The 12,106-nt window shown below is 38.3% G+C and overlaps 1 protein-coding gene and 1 non-coding gene across 2 annotated transcripts; both read left to right on the top strand.

The window, feature by feature from the left end:
- The first annotated feature begins 3,283 nt into the window (after positions 1 to 3,283).
- cd83 (CD83 molecule) lies at positions 3,284 to 7,546 on the top strand. Its single transcript, XM_056380550.1, has 5 exons — positions 3,284 to 3,521; positions 3,824 to 3,963; positions 4,567 to 4,795; positions 5,403 to 5,497; positions 5,745 to 7,546. The coding sequence occupies exons 1-5, from the start codon at positions 3,314 to 3,316 to the stop codon at positions 5,895 to 5,897; spliced, it is 825 nt and encodes a 274-aa protein (XP_056236525.1). The 5' UTR covers positions 3,284 to 3,313; the 3' UTR covers positions 5,898 to 7,546.
- A 4,343-nt stretch (positions 7,547 to 11,889) lies between these two features.
- trnas-aga (transfer RNA serine (anticodon AGA)) lies at positions 11,890 to 11,971 on the top strand. The gene has a single exon. It is a non-coding gene; the product is annotated as a tRNA-Ser (tRNA).
- Positions 11,972 to 12,106: the final 135 nt, after the last annotated feature.

Here is a 12,106-nt window from a genome sequence, read left to right on the forward strand (position 1 = left end):
CTAACCAGAATCAAGGTGTCACAATTTGGCTTCATGTTTTTAGCTTGTTAGCTAGCTAACCTAACATCATTGGATTATAAACATCAAACAAGCAAAGCAGCTCTTGTTAAGGCACGAGTTTGTAATGTTTGTTTGTCACAGAGCTGCATGTGAACACTTTCCTTTTCCTTATTTCTACTTTTTGGTCCTATAACACTGAAAATCCCTTCTTCCTCTTCCTCCTCCTCTTCTTTGGCCAAAAAATAATAAGAAACTAAAATGCAAACACTAAGTCACTACGGCCTGTTTGAACAATTAAAATCTATAAAAATTAACAATAAAAAACAAAAACGAATGTGCATAGAAACTGTTAAAATGTTGACATTCAGATGCTGCCAATAAGTGATAAATATATTTGTTAAATATGTAAGCTGAACACATGCAACAAAACAAAAAGATTTAAAAACAACACTGTCTACCAGGAACTTCAAGTTGAGGCAGTGTTTCTGGACGATACCTAAACTAAATAAGAATAAAGTGCAGTGAAGGCACAGAAAAAAAAAAAAGCACAGACATTAATTGTGCAGAAAAAACCCGTACCACAAATAGCAGCGTTACTCGTAGACCGCAACTGGCCGATTGCTGGGTTACAACAGCTGAGAAGAAGGCGGTTCAAGAGATCATCTGCCTCAATCCCAGGGTCACCACAGCCAGCAACACACAAACAGACCCTGCAGAGAAAAGACAAATTGCAACAGGTCACAATATTACCCATAATTCATTTCAGCCTCAGCTGTTCAGACTGATGTTAACATCACATTCCAGTACTTGTTAGACGAAGCTGACGAAGATAGTTGAAGGTGTGTGAGGTAACAGCTGTGGAGCTACACTCAACATTTTTACATTTTGTCTCGTGGACAATTGACATTAATGTTGTTTCTCGGGAAACGCTTTGCTTGATTGTTAGAATGACGTTCTGTGAAGAAATGTAGCTCTAACGTTTCAGTCTTTCTACTTTGTTTTTCTTAGTGTTTATTCATTAAAACAGCAGGAACCTCAGTAATGAGTGAGGAGCACAAGATGACTGACAGCTGCCATCTTCACGTGAACAATCACATGTGAACGTTTCCCATCATCACCTTCTCTCTCACATGATGTCACTGTGACATAAACCCTCTCTCCCCCTTCATCACACATCTGCCTTTGACCCCTGATTAATAGTGACTTTGCAGGAAGTCTGAGGATCTTGATGATGAATGATTGTGTTTGTGTCACTGCTCACACACACCCTGATTTTCAGGAGCCATCTTGCCGGACACAGAGCGAGAGCACGGTTGGCCGCGGTAGTAGATCCTTTCCTCCTCAGTCTCACGCTTCGCCTGTAAATACAAGAGGTCAAATTAGACCTAAAACAAAAGACTTTCTTCTTACTGCTTTATTGTTTTTGTTGGACAAGTGTTGGACGGACGAGGTTTACAAAATATGATCACAAACTTATTACATTTGTATTTTTTTCTTAGGTTTTTGAACATTCTTCCTTCACAAACCACAGTTTCCTGACAGGAATTGAGACTGCTCGACAAGATCTGTCTTCCTGTTTGACATAGTGTTTACTAGCACTCTGACAGCCGTTTCTGCAATATCAGCTGCAGCAGTTAGCATGTTAGCATGTGTGGAGCCAAGAGTTCATTAACTAACTACCTTAGTTTTTGTGAGGTTGCAGGTTTTTAAAGCCTTGTTTAAGTTAGCCACCGTTAGCGCTGTGAACTGAAAGATTCACAGGTGTAGCAACAATCAGAGCTACACATGAGGACTGGGTTTGGAAACAGTGATGAACAAATACAGTCAATGTTAATTTCAAAGTCAAAAAGTGGATGACATACATTGATCCAGGTTGTGGTTACGTTCACATCGACGCACTGATTCAGCGTCATCAGTCCGTCTTTAATCTCCAGGCAGGGAGGCATGCACTTGTTCTCCTTACTGTTGAACGAGGCGATGTTCTGCGAGAACAGAAGAACAAACAAACAAAAATCACAGTCAATACATTTCACACAAAAATAAGTTCTTCTTAAGCTCAGCAGCCGGACAAATGGTACAGATTTGAATTCTGTGACCGTTTTATTGATTGTTTATTATATTCCTCAAAATCATGTTTTTTCTTTAAGAATTTAGCATTTTTAATTCTTGTAATATTACAACTTTATTCTTGTAATATTATGACATTTTTCTCAAGATAGTACTGCATTTTTGTAATATTTCAACTTTATTCTTGTAATATTACGACTTTTTTCTAGAAATATGGTCTGGTAGTAATTTGGGTTTGTTTTGTTTTGGGTTTTTTTGCCTGTTCATGTGCACTTTTGGTTTGTCAAGCTGAATAAGAACATAAACATTTTACTGATTTTGGAATAGAGCTATTTGTATGAACATACTGACTGTCATTATGCATGCAGGGTTATTTGTTTTTTACCGTGCCATTCAGGCTACAGACGTGTTGACGTTGAGGGTCGAACTGGATTTTGGGGCTCTGGCAGCACAGGTAAACAGAGTTGCTCCACATCACCTCCGAGCTGCTCGTCACAGACCTCACTACCAAGCAGAAGAAGAAGGAAAAGAGGTACATGAGGCTGTGAATGTTAAACCCTGTAACTTCTGTCCCCTTCAGACTGCAGTGATATCCACTCTCAGGTCATTTTTCTCTCATGATCCAAAATCTGCTTTTAATCTTTTTCATCTCTTCAGTATTTGAACATGATGAGGGAAGACAACACCTGAGAGCCTCAGGTGAATAACTTTATTCCTCACTCTATTACAACAGTTAGTGTCACATGTCACTGTGGGGATTTCTTCAGGCCCAATCTTATCAGTTTCCTCTTTCACACTGGAAACTACCTACAACAGGGAAAGCAGGGGGGAATCCCGCAGGCTTTCATTTTCTTTCATTTTCGATAGTAGCACCTTTATTACAACGATTATAATAACACCTTTATAATGTATAATTACATACTTATATTTAATGTTAACATTAACTTAAGGAATCCCGAACGCATAAATGTTAATACAGTTTTAATGGAGTTTGGTGTGTGTCAACAGTGATGACGACAGACAGCTGATGCTACAACATATATTAAAGACCAGGTAGCTAGCATAGCATAGCATAGCATAGCATAGCTACCACACTCACCTAGTGTTATAACTTGGAGGCATTGAAAAATGTCCATTTTGTTTTGTTTTTCCTCAAAAGTAGCAGAAAGTGAAGAGAGGTGCGTCGCGATCTGCGCCCTGAACAAACCGAGGGGGAGTGAAACAATCCGAACACGAGTGATGCGACATGCGGAAGTTTGGGACAAAGTTTAAATCCCGCCTCCGCGTGGGCGTCTACTTGCGTCTCCCAGTACTTATAAGCAGAAAAACACAGTCAGATAAAGTCACAAGTGCTGAGCCTTCTTCAATCCATCTGAAAATAATAATAACAATCATCATCATCATCATCATGATGTATCGAGACCATATATTTTTCACTCTGCTGACGTCACTGTGTAAGTATTACGGACCGTCAATCCTCAGCTTTTTCTGTGATTCATCTATAGGTCACAACTACATGACAGTTACTGTACTTTATGTTTTATTTTGTTTTTTAAAACAAGACCTGACTGTATATTAATGTGATTTAACAGTTTAACAGTATCATTACTCTCAGGAAGGTGAAGCTCAGGAAATGAAACCTTGTAATCTGAGCTGAACCCTCTTGTACAGAAGGTTTATACATAATAATCTTGGTTTACATACATAATAATAATAATAAAAAAAACCCTAATTAGTTGATTCTTGTATTCCTCAGGTGTGTGCCCCTCTGTGGAAGGTGCAGCCAGGATGGAAAGTATCATGGAGGTGAAGTCGGTGACTGGTGAAGACTGCACTCTGGAGTGCACGGCCGTTTACAAAGAAGGTGTGGACTACCGAGCAGTCAGGTGGTACAAGGTGAGAAAGAGTTTATTATAAGGGTTTTCATGAAGGCTGAAGCTCACATTAGGACAAAAAGAAACCGTGGCAGATCACTGCTGAAAAATTCTTATCTTATCTAACTGAAACGAAGAAGGAAGTGTGTTCATTGCTCATTGGCTGATTCAAATAAATACGTTGAGTGTTACTTTCTGTTTCCTGTCTCTCTCTAAAAAGAACAGTACAATTAATTACTAATATCTCATGGGTCTTCATCCATCAGTGGATGCACTGTTGCCATGGCACCGTGGTCATCACGTGTACCGATGTCATAATGTCATACTTAAGTCACATGACATTATGACATCTGTTGAAGTTGTAGTAATAGTAGCTAACTCTACTACTACTACTACTACTACTACTACAGTACTACTACAGTACTACTACAGTACTACTAACAGCAGTGACAGCAATAATATGATTATGTATTATTTAAAATACAACAATATCATTTCTAAATGACTTAATTAAGCAATACTTTGTTGTATTGATAAGGAGTGTTTGTATACAGTTACTGTCCAGTGTCAGATCATGTGATGGCAGTGAAGCCTGTGGTTCTGATCCGTTCCTCTGGCGTTGCAGGTCTTAGAGCCCACGTCGTCTCAGCTCAGCGGCCTCTTGACCAGAGACCTCCCCAACGGCACGACGAGATGGTACGCCGGCGTGGATCGAGAGGTGGAGCTGCTGGGCGAGTCCCGCAACATCCTCCTGCCCAATGTGACGTGTGGCGACAGCGGCTCGTACATATGTCACCTGGCAGCACCTGTGGGAGAGCAGAACAGGGAGGGGACGGTTGTCCTCACTGTGACAGGTAACAGCTCTAAGCTTCGCTTGGTGTCTCATGTTTGTAGACCTTACATCATTTCTCTCTCAGATTACTCCAGCAGGTTTTCCAAACTTTCCCAGCTGGTGGAGTTAATGATCCCCTTAGGCGTCAGTGACTTAAGTTTGAATCAGGGAACTTCCAGACTCAAGCTTCACCTGTAGGAAAACATGGGTGTCATCTATGTTGAGTAGATAGAAATAAAGCCCTCGTGTGGAATATATGAAGCTACAGTCAACAGCTGGTTATCTTAGTTACCTTTACTTAGTTTTTGCATTTGAAGATACAATCAGTGAGCTTTGGTTTTTAACGATTGGGTGTGCACCAAAATAACTGTCCTCCTTTGATAAGAAACAACATTTCTACACTAGAACAGCATCGCAGCTGTTTAGGAGATTGTGAAACGCTCCTCATGATCGTTTATCTAATCATTTAGTTTCCTGTTCAATCATTTTTTACTGTTCGACCTTTTCTCAGTGGATGTTTTTCCAGCCTTGAAAATTCACAAAAACTCCATTAACACTGAACAGCAGCGACTCTGTGTGTTAAAGTTCATTCAAGTTCAAATGTGACTCTTTTTCTTCTGTTTTTTCAGATTGTTCCACAGAAAAACAGATGACAGATACTTACTTGGTCATTTTTGCCTCAGCAGTGCTGATGTTAGCACTTCTGATATTTCTCATAAGCTATGTGAGTAATGCTTACACATGCACACACACACATACACACACACACACACACACACACACACACTTCAATGCTTGAGAAACTGCATTTATGTAGTTTCATGTGACACCTGGTTTTACATGGATTCACTTAATCATCAGTTTGTTGCACATATCTCTCGAACCACAACACAAAACAGTTTTGTTTTCCATGTAGTGTGTGTGGAAGTAAGTCATGTGTCTAAGTGTGTTTTCTCATGTGTTCACCACAGGGTAGTCTGAGGAATGTTCTCAGAGACAGAAGCAGGCCCACAAAAAAAGACGTTTTATTGGACGCGCCGCTTAAACCGCTTGAAAAAAAGGACTTGATGTTGATCTACACTTTGGGTCCGAAATCATCCACAACGAAGCACATCTTTGTTTAAAGACAAAGTCGGTGTTTTAACTAGAAACAACTACCTGAAGATTCCTACTCTGAGATACAATTTGTCAAAGAGCATCCACGTTGCCTTATCCACGCAGTATATGTTACCTGATCTCAGTTGGTCCGAAGTATTGACGGTGGATTTCGGCATGAAAAATTTGGGGTAAAACATCCAGTATGAGCAGGAGGATCATCACCCTCAACTTTATCCTGAAAATGACCTCGTCAGCGGGAAAACCAAACTGTAAAAACAAGGCAACACAGAAGTCAGGTTTGGTTGCTTGGACACCGTCAATGACACTTTCTGTTTATTGATGCCTCAACTTCAAACTCCAACTAGAACCAACTTGTAGAAAACCATTCGGGAAGTAATAATAAAAAAAAAAACAAAGAAACGGACTGTTGGTTATCTGGAACTGGACTCCGTCACCGCCCCCGTCACTGCGAAGGAGGGGTGACCTCAGGCTGTGGCTCCTCCTGTCCACATGTCGAAGTGTCCATGAGCGAGAAGCTGAACCCCACATTGCTCCCGATGGTCGGACCTGCGGTGGTGGTGGTGCAAACGGTCATCTGTGTGTGTGAGTGTGTGTGTGTGTGTGGTGTGTGTGTGTGTGTGTGTGGTTAACTGATAAAGCAACTTATCCATACTTAAATGTAATGTATGCCCAAAATATTGAATTTCAGATATTGGGTTCAGTCATTTATTTACAAATGAAGTAAAAACACACAGTATATGTACAAATATGTGAAGAATTATCCATGAAACTTGTAGTTCCTACACTAAGTCTTGCACATACTAAGATTTATGTTTATATGTTAGGTAAATATATATCCATCCATCCAAGATAGACATGTCTGTCTTAAATTATGAGGAAAACTAGTAATTATGATGTTTTAATATAATATATTTAAATATATATCATTAACAAATATGGTCACAACATAAAATACCTTCACCTTAAAATACTGTGTGTACAAATACAAATTTTACTGTGTATTTCATATATGTAATGAACTTATATCTTCATATAGCCAGAGGATGTATATATGATTATAATAGACACATATGTCGTACAGTATATTACATTTACGTATGGATGCAACCATTTACTATATACATATGTTTGGCTGATTAACCAATCAGGGACAAAGGTTGAGAAAACTTTCTTCTCTTCCACATCTGTGCAAAACACCTTGTTTTTTAATCCTCAGATTTACCGTGTGATTTATGAATATGCTCCATGTGCACTTTAAAGTGAAAAAAGGACGTAATTAAAAGTATATTTTGACAGGACGAAATATTCATACAGGACTAAATGATCGTTGGTCGTAGTCTAAATGTGAGAAAATGATCTTAACTCCATCTTAAAAGCTCTCAACCACACCTGATGCCTTAGCGAGATCCACCAATCCGCAGAAGAATACTGTGAACTGTGGTTGAAAAGCGAGTAAGTTGACCTTTAGTTTGAGATGATTTCCTTCCAAAGCCAAGAATTAAATAGCGCACAAGACAGGTCAAATCTTTATGTGTGTCAGAGCAGTAACTAAATATTATAACTCAATATGTAGCAATAACGTAAATATAGTGAAACAAGAAACAGGTTTTTATTGTTTGTCAATTAAACAGAATTAAACTATTACTGAATATTTCTTACAGGAGTCTCATTTTAAGCTACTTTGTTTTTCTGCATCAGGACATTATATCAGTAGCTGTTGTGCTTTAGTGGTTTAAACTTTTGCTCAGTTACAGTTTCAGAGTCCGCTGATGAAGTTGTCAATGTTTTTTAGAGAAGTGAGTCTATTTTAGATTTGTGTATTATTTGGTTTTTTTTTGAATCGGGAAGATTATTTCTGAAAATCAGATTTAAACTGTATTTGTAGAAAGACTTGGCTTCAACTTCCCTTCCCCCGATCACATATGAGACAAGTGTGGTGTATGAACATACTTTATTCTCATGTTGTTTACTCAGATCTGAAAACATCCCACATCACACGTGTTGGTGTTGGTGGAAATTTAAGACCTTTTAAAGGAGGAATTGAAAAGAGAAACATATGCAGACGCCTCTGCACGTGGGATGTTTGTATTTTATTTGATATTTAGTTCCACATGTGGGGAAATCCCAGACGGCCACATTGCCTTTGTCTGGACGCCCCTGTCTTTTGAAATAAGTGACTCATCTTAAGCCACTGAAAGTCTGTCCCTGATGTCGTGGGAATTAATCTCCTTGTGGTGTCTGTGGACGTTGTGTGGTTCAGGTTGAGATGTGCATGTAGACTGTTGTGCTGTTGTAAGTGATAATATGAATGTGTAAATATGAATGATTTGAAGGCAAAGCAAGATCAGGGAATGACAATAAAAGTTTGTCTTTAAGACGAGAAAACTGTTGTTTATTGTGAAGTAAAACAGATGATGATGATGTGTCTCATTAGCTGGAGCTTTGTGTGTAATAATGTGAGTGAAATGACACATTTAAGGGGGGGGGGGGGTTTGACTTCAGTGTTTGACGTGAATAGTTTTTAGGTTTGAGTGTTTATCGTGAGAAATTGATTTCAAGTTGAAGAAAAGTGACTGATGTTGAGCTTTTGTGGTGATTTTCTGACGTCTTCCAGGTGCAGGACCCCCACCGGCCAAATCCAGATCATGCATTTGTAGTGGTTTGTTAATACTCAGAAATGTTTAACTGTAAATTAGTTTCCAACTTGTTCAGCCCAGTGTGATGCAACATAGAAGTAACATAATAAAACTTTAAAAACCTAAACACACAATCTGTATGTACAGTATATATAAATATAACATTAAAACTGAACCCTGCTCTCACTATCACACTGATCTGCTTATGGATAAACATGTTAAATAATAACTCATCAAAACACTACAAGAAGGAACCGTTATTACTTTAGAAACATCAGGGTTTACAAGCACCTTAAAATGATGATAATTTAAATATTACTGCACAGTACCTACAATGAACAGTATTACAGACAACTTTATAATAGTGCTGCAGATCTCTTAGTGTAAACTGCTGAACAATGAAATGAACTCGACACCTTCAGTAACATGAGACAGAGCTGCAGCTGAATCTGTTCTTATATGTTACATACAGATATTAACCCAGTCTAACACACTGCTGCCAAGCTGTTACCTATAATACCTTTCTGTGACCTACATACATACACACACCTATTTTAATCACATGACTGCTTCAGAGTTCCCCTGAAATCCTCCGCACAAAGTGCAGGTTGTGGTATTAAGCCACAAGCACCTCTCTTAAACTGTCATGTTGCTTTGGGGATTTCCTCTTATCTCTCCTTATATTTTATTCATTTATTTTCTTTATCCTTCACAAAGGAACAAAGAACTTCATTATACAGGGAAACTGTCCATATGACTATAAACACTTTGCCTTGACTTGAGACTAAACTAACAATCTGTCTGATCAGCCAACAATAATAGTTTAGTTATTCTGCTCATGTCTAATTTATAAAATTACAGATAAAAAATGATGCTTGAAACCTGAACTCCATCTAAAGTCTCGTTTTAGTTTCCGCTCAGCAAAAACAGGACGTCTTCCCAACAGTTTGTGCAGAAAATACTTCGACAGTAAAAACGTAAACTGTAATTTTAACAGAAATCGGCGGTTTTTCTTCTAGAACTGTGATGAATTGTCCCTTAAAATGTATTTACTCACTGTGTGTTGTGTCAATTAAGATTTTATGACAGCAATGTGTTGATTAAAAAGTTGACGTTTGTTAAACTGATTATATACAGTAGTAAAATGATATAATAATAGTAGAAAACACTATCTAGAATCCCAGAATACTATAAAGTGTTGACCATAAATAGTAAATCTTTAGGATTATAACTGTGTTTGTTTCTCTTGTACTCTCTTGTAGCACTTTAGACACTCCCTGTCTGTTATACACCATGTACCAAATAAAAACTGGTTGTGATTTGAGATTTGTGTCCTGTCTTATCCTCTCAAACCTGGTTCATGGCATTTATGATCTCTGAAGTTTGGTGAGATACATTTGTCCTGATGTAAAATACCTGCAGGTTTTAAAGTGGTATTCTGGCAATTAAAGGTTTAATTTCATAAAGTTGTGGCCAGGGTTTATGTCACTTTCACCAAGTCTTCACGTCTTCTATGTGATATGAAAATATCACAAAGAAGGGAATTTCATACCTGTTTACTTGTAAAATGTGAAACCTACAAATGAAAACCAGTGGGGATGATTCATTCATTAAATATTAAACCATGAGGTTATGACACCAATGCTGTCAAACTCTATTTTGGAAATGCGATTGAACCACACACAGTGTTGTTGTTAGTGTTGGTCTGGTATTTTTGGTAAATTTACATCCTCTTCAAAAGGAGAAAGAGCTTAGTTAAGTTTCATTTCCTATAAACTACTTAAGAATAGTATACAATTGCAGTGGGGCTTTTTCAAAATAACACTTCCTGTAAAAGAGAGAAGTGGAAATATATAGATATACTAGGTATATATCTTTTCATTTAATCGTGTAATTATGTGATAGATGGCTTTCCTTTACCTTATAGCTTACCTATAGCTAAATCATATATCATATTATTTTCATATATATATATATATATTTGTTTTTACAAATTAAAGTTTTGTTTCTTAGTACTTTTGTTCTCAATTTGTTCTCTCCTCTCAAATGTCCAATTGTCCCTTGTTATTTTCTTCCAGTGGTCCTACATTTAAGCACCAGTAGGACAATGACAATGACTGTAAAGGGGAAGGGGCCCACTCGTGATTTCCACCGGTAACGTCAGCGCCGCGGAACGTCAGCGCCGCGGTCGCCGCAGCCAATCGCTGCCACTGTAATCAATATTAATATTTCAACCGGAAGCGCCGCGACGCGTCTCAGCAGCGGCTCACCGCGCCGCAGCGCTATCAATCCGTAGCAGTTCTATTTTTGACGCTCCCGTTGCTAAATCGCGTCAAGTCAACAGAGCAGATCGCACCAGACAGGAAGTCAGACACAGTATCAAAGTAAAACACTTCCGCCCCCTTTCAAAATAACTTCACATCAACATTACGTCATGAACTTTCCGCGCGGATGGTGAGTATAAAGTAGTTAAACTATTGGCAAGATGCTACAAATGTGATTCTAAAAACTTGACGTTAACAGAAACTACTGTTGAGTATCTGTAAACTGTTTAATTATTTATTAATATAGCACATTACCTATTTCTTAGACTGTCCTGATCAGTGCAAAGTCACTGAACATTTTTAATGACTTTATAAAATATTCGTTTTCTTTAGAAGTACTTGACTGTATAACTTTTAAGCTTTTGTACTTGTAACCATTTGTTTTTATTTTAAACTTTCTGGAAAGAGGAAATACACAGAAGAGATTTCACACAGCAGTGTTATTAAAGGCGGCAGTTCACACTACATTTTGTGAGGCAGCAGGCTAATTTTTAAATGTTTTATTTACAATGAATAATGCCACCTTTAGAATAATAGAACAATAAATATGCAATGAAAATGATAAAAAAAAAAAACAAGATCTGACATCTATTTCAGGTTCAGGTTCAGTTCAGGTTCATTTATTTAGCAGGAAAAAAAGCGTATAATGCTGCGCAAGGAGATAACGAAGTCCTAGACGGACTTCTACTAGGTTCCACCCCTGTCATAAGCAGACAACATACATGAGCTAAACAAAAACAGAAGACAAAAGATCAAATTTACAAATATATACATTTTTCACGCCTTTTAAAAAAGCTTTTAAACCATCCTGTCCTGCCAGGACACACTGCCTTGTGGGGAGTTGAAATAGGTGGAGAAGATCTCCCTCACATGACAGGCCTCTCTGTTTCCTCCCGCTTAGGCTGCATCTGTACAGGGCCCAGAGGTTTGTTTAATACCTTTGGTAAATCATTTCATATCTTCATATCAAATCGTACACTTCAATCCGTGTATCTTACTTTTAAAAACCGTTCCGGTGACGACCAATGCATCATCCGGTTGTCGTGGCCGAGTGGTTAAGGCGATGGACTAGAAATCCATTGGGGTCTCCCCGCGCAGGTTCGAATCCTGCCGACAACGGTCCTTTTTTGGTTGTTTTCTACTCTAATGTTTAAAACTACATATGGTATACGTTTATTTTGACCAAAGCTTGTATGATAGTGATGTTGTTTTGCTTTTCGGTTAACTACCTACTGCGCTAGAGTGAGGTGCGAT

Source organism: Seriola aureovittata, chromosome 7 (genome assembly GCF_021018895.1).
Source record: "Seriola aureovittata isolate HTS-2021-v1 ecotype China chromosome 7, ASM2101889v1, whole genome shotgun sequence".
NCBI lineage: Eukaryota > Metazoa > Chordata > Actinopteri > Carangiformes > Carangidae > Seriola > Seriola aureovittata.

What these genes read in the sequence shown, in the direction of transcription:
- cd83 (XM_056380550.1), top strand. Translation starts at nt 3,314, where the DNA reads ATGCGGAAGTTTGGGACAAAGTTTAAATCCCGCCTCCGCGTGGGCGTC. An exon ending in CACTCTGCTGACGTCACTGT is followed by an intron (nt 3,522 to 3,823) that starts GTAAGTATTACG and finishes TGTATTCCTCAG; the next exon opens with GTGTGTGCCCCTCTGTGGAA. An exon ending in GAGCAGTCAGGTGGTACAAG is followed by an intron (nt 3,964 to 4,566) that starts GTGAGAAAGAGT and finishes CTGGCGTTGCAG; the next exon opens with GTCTTAGAGCCCACGTCGTC.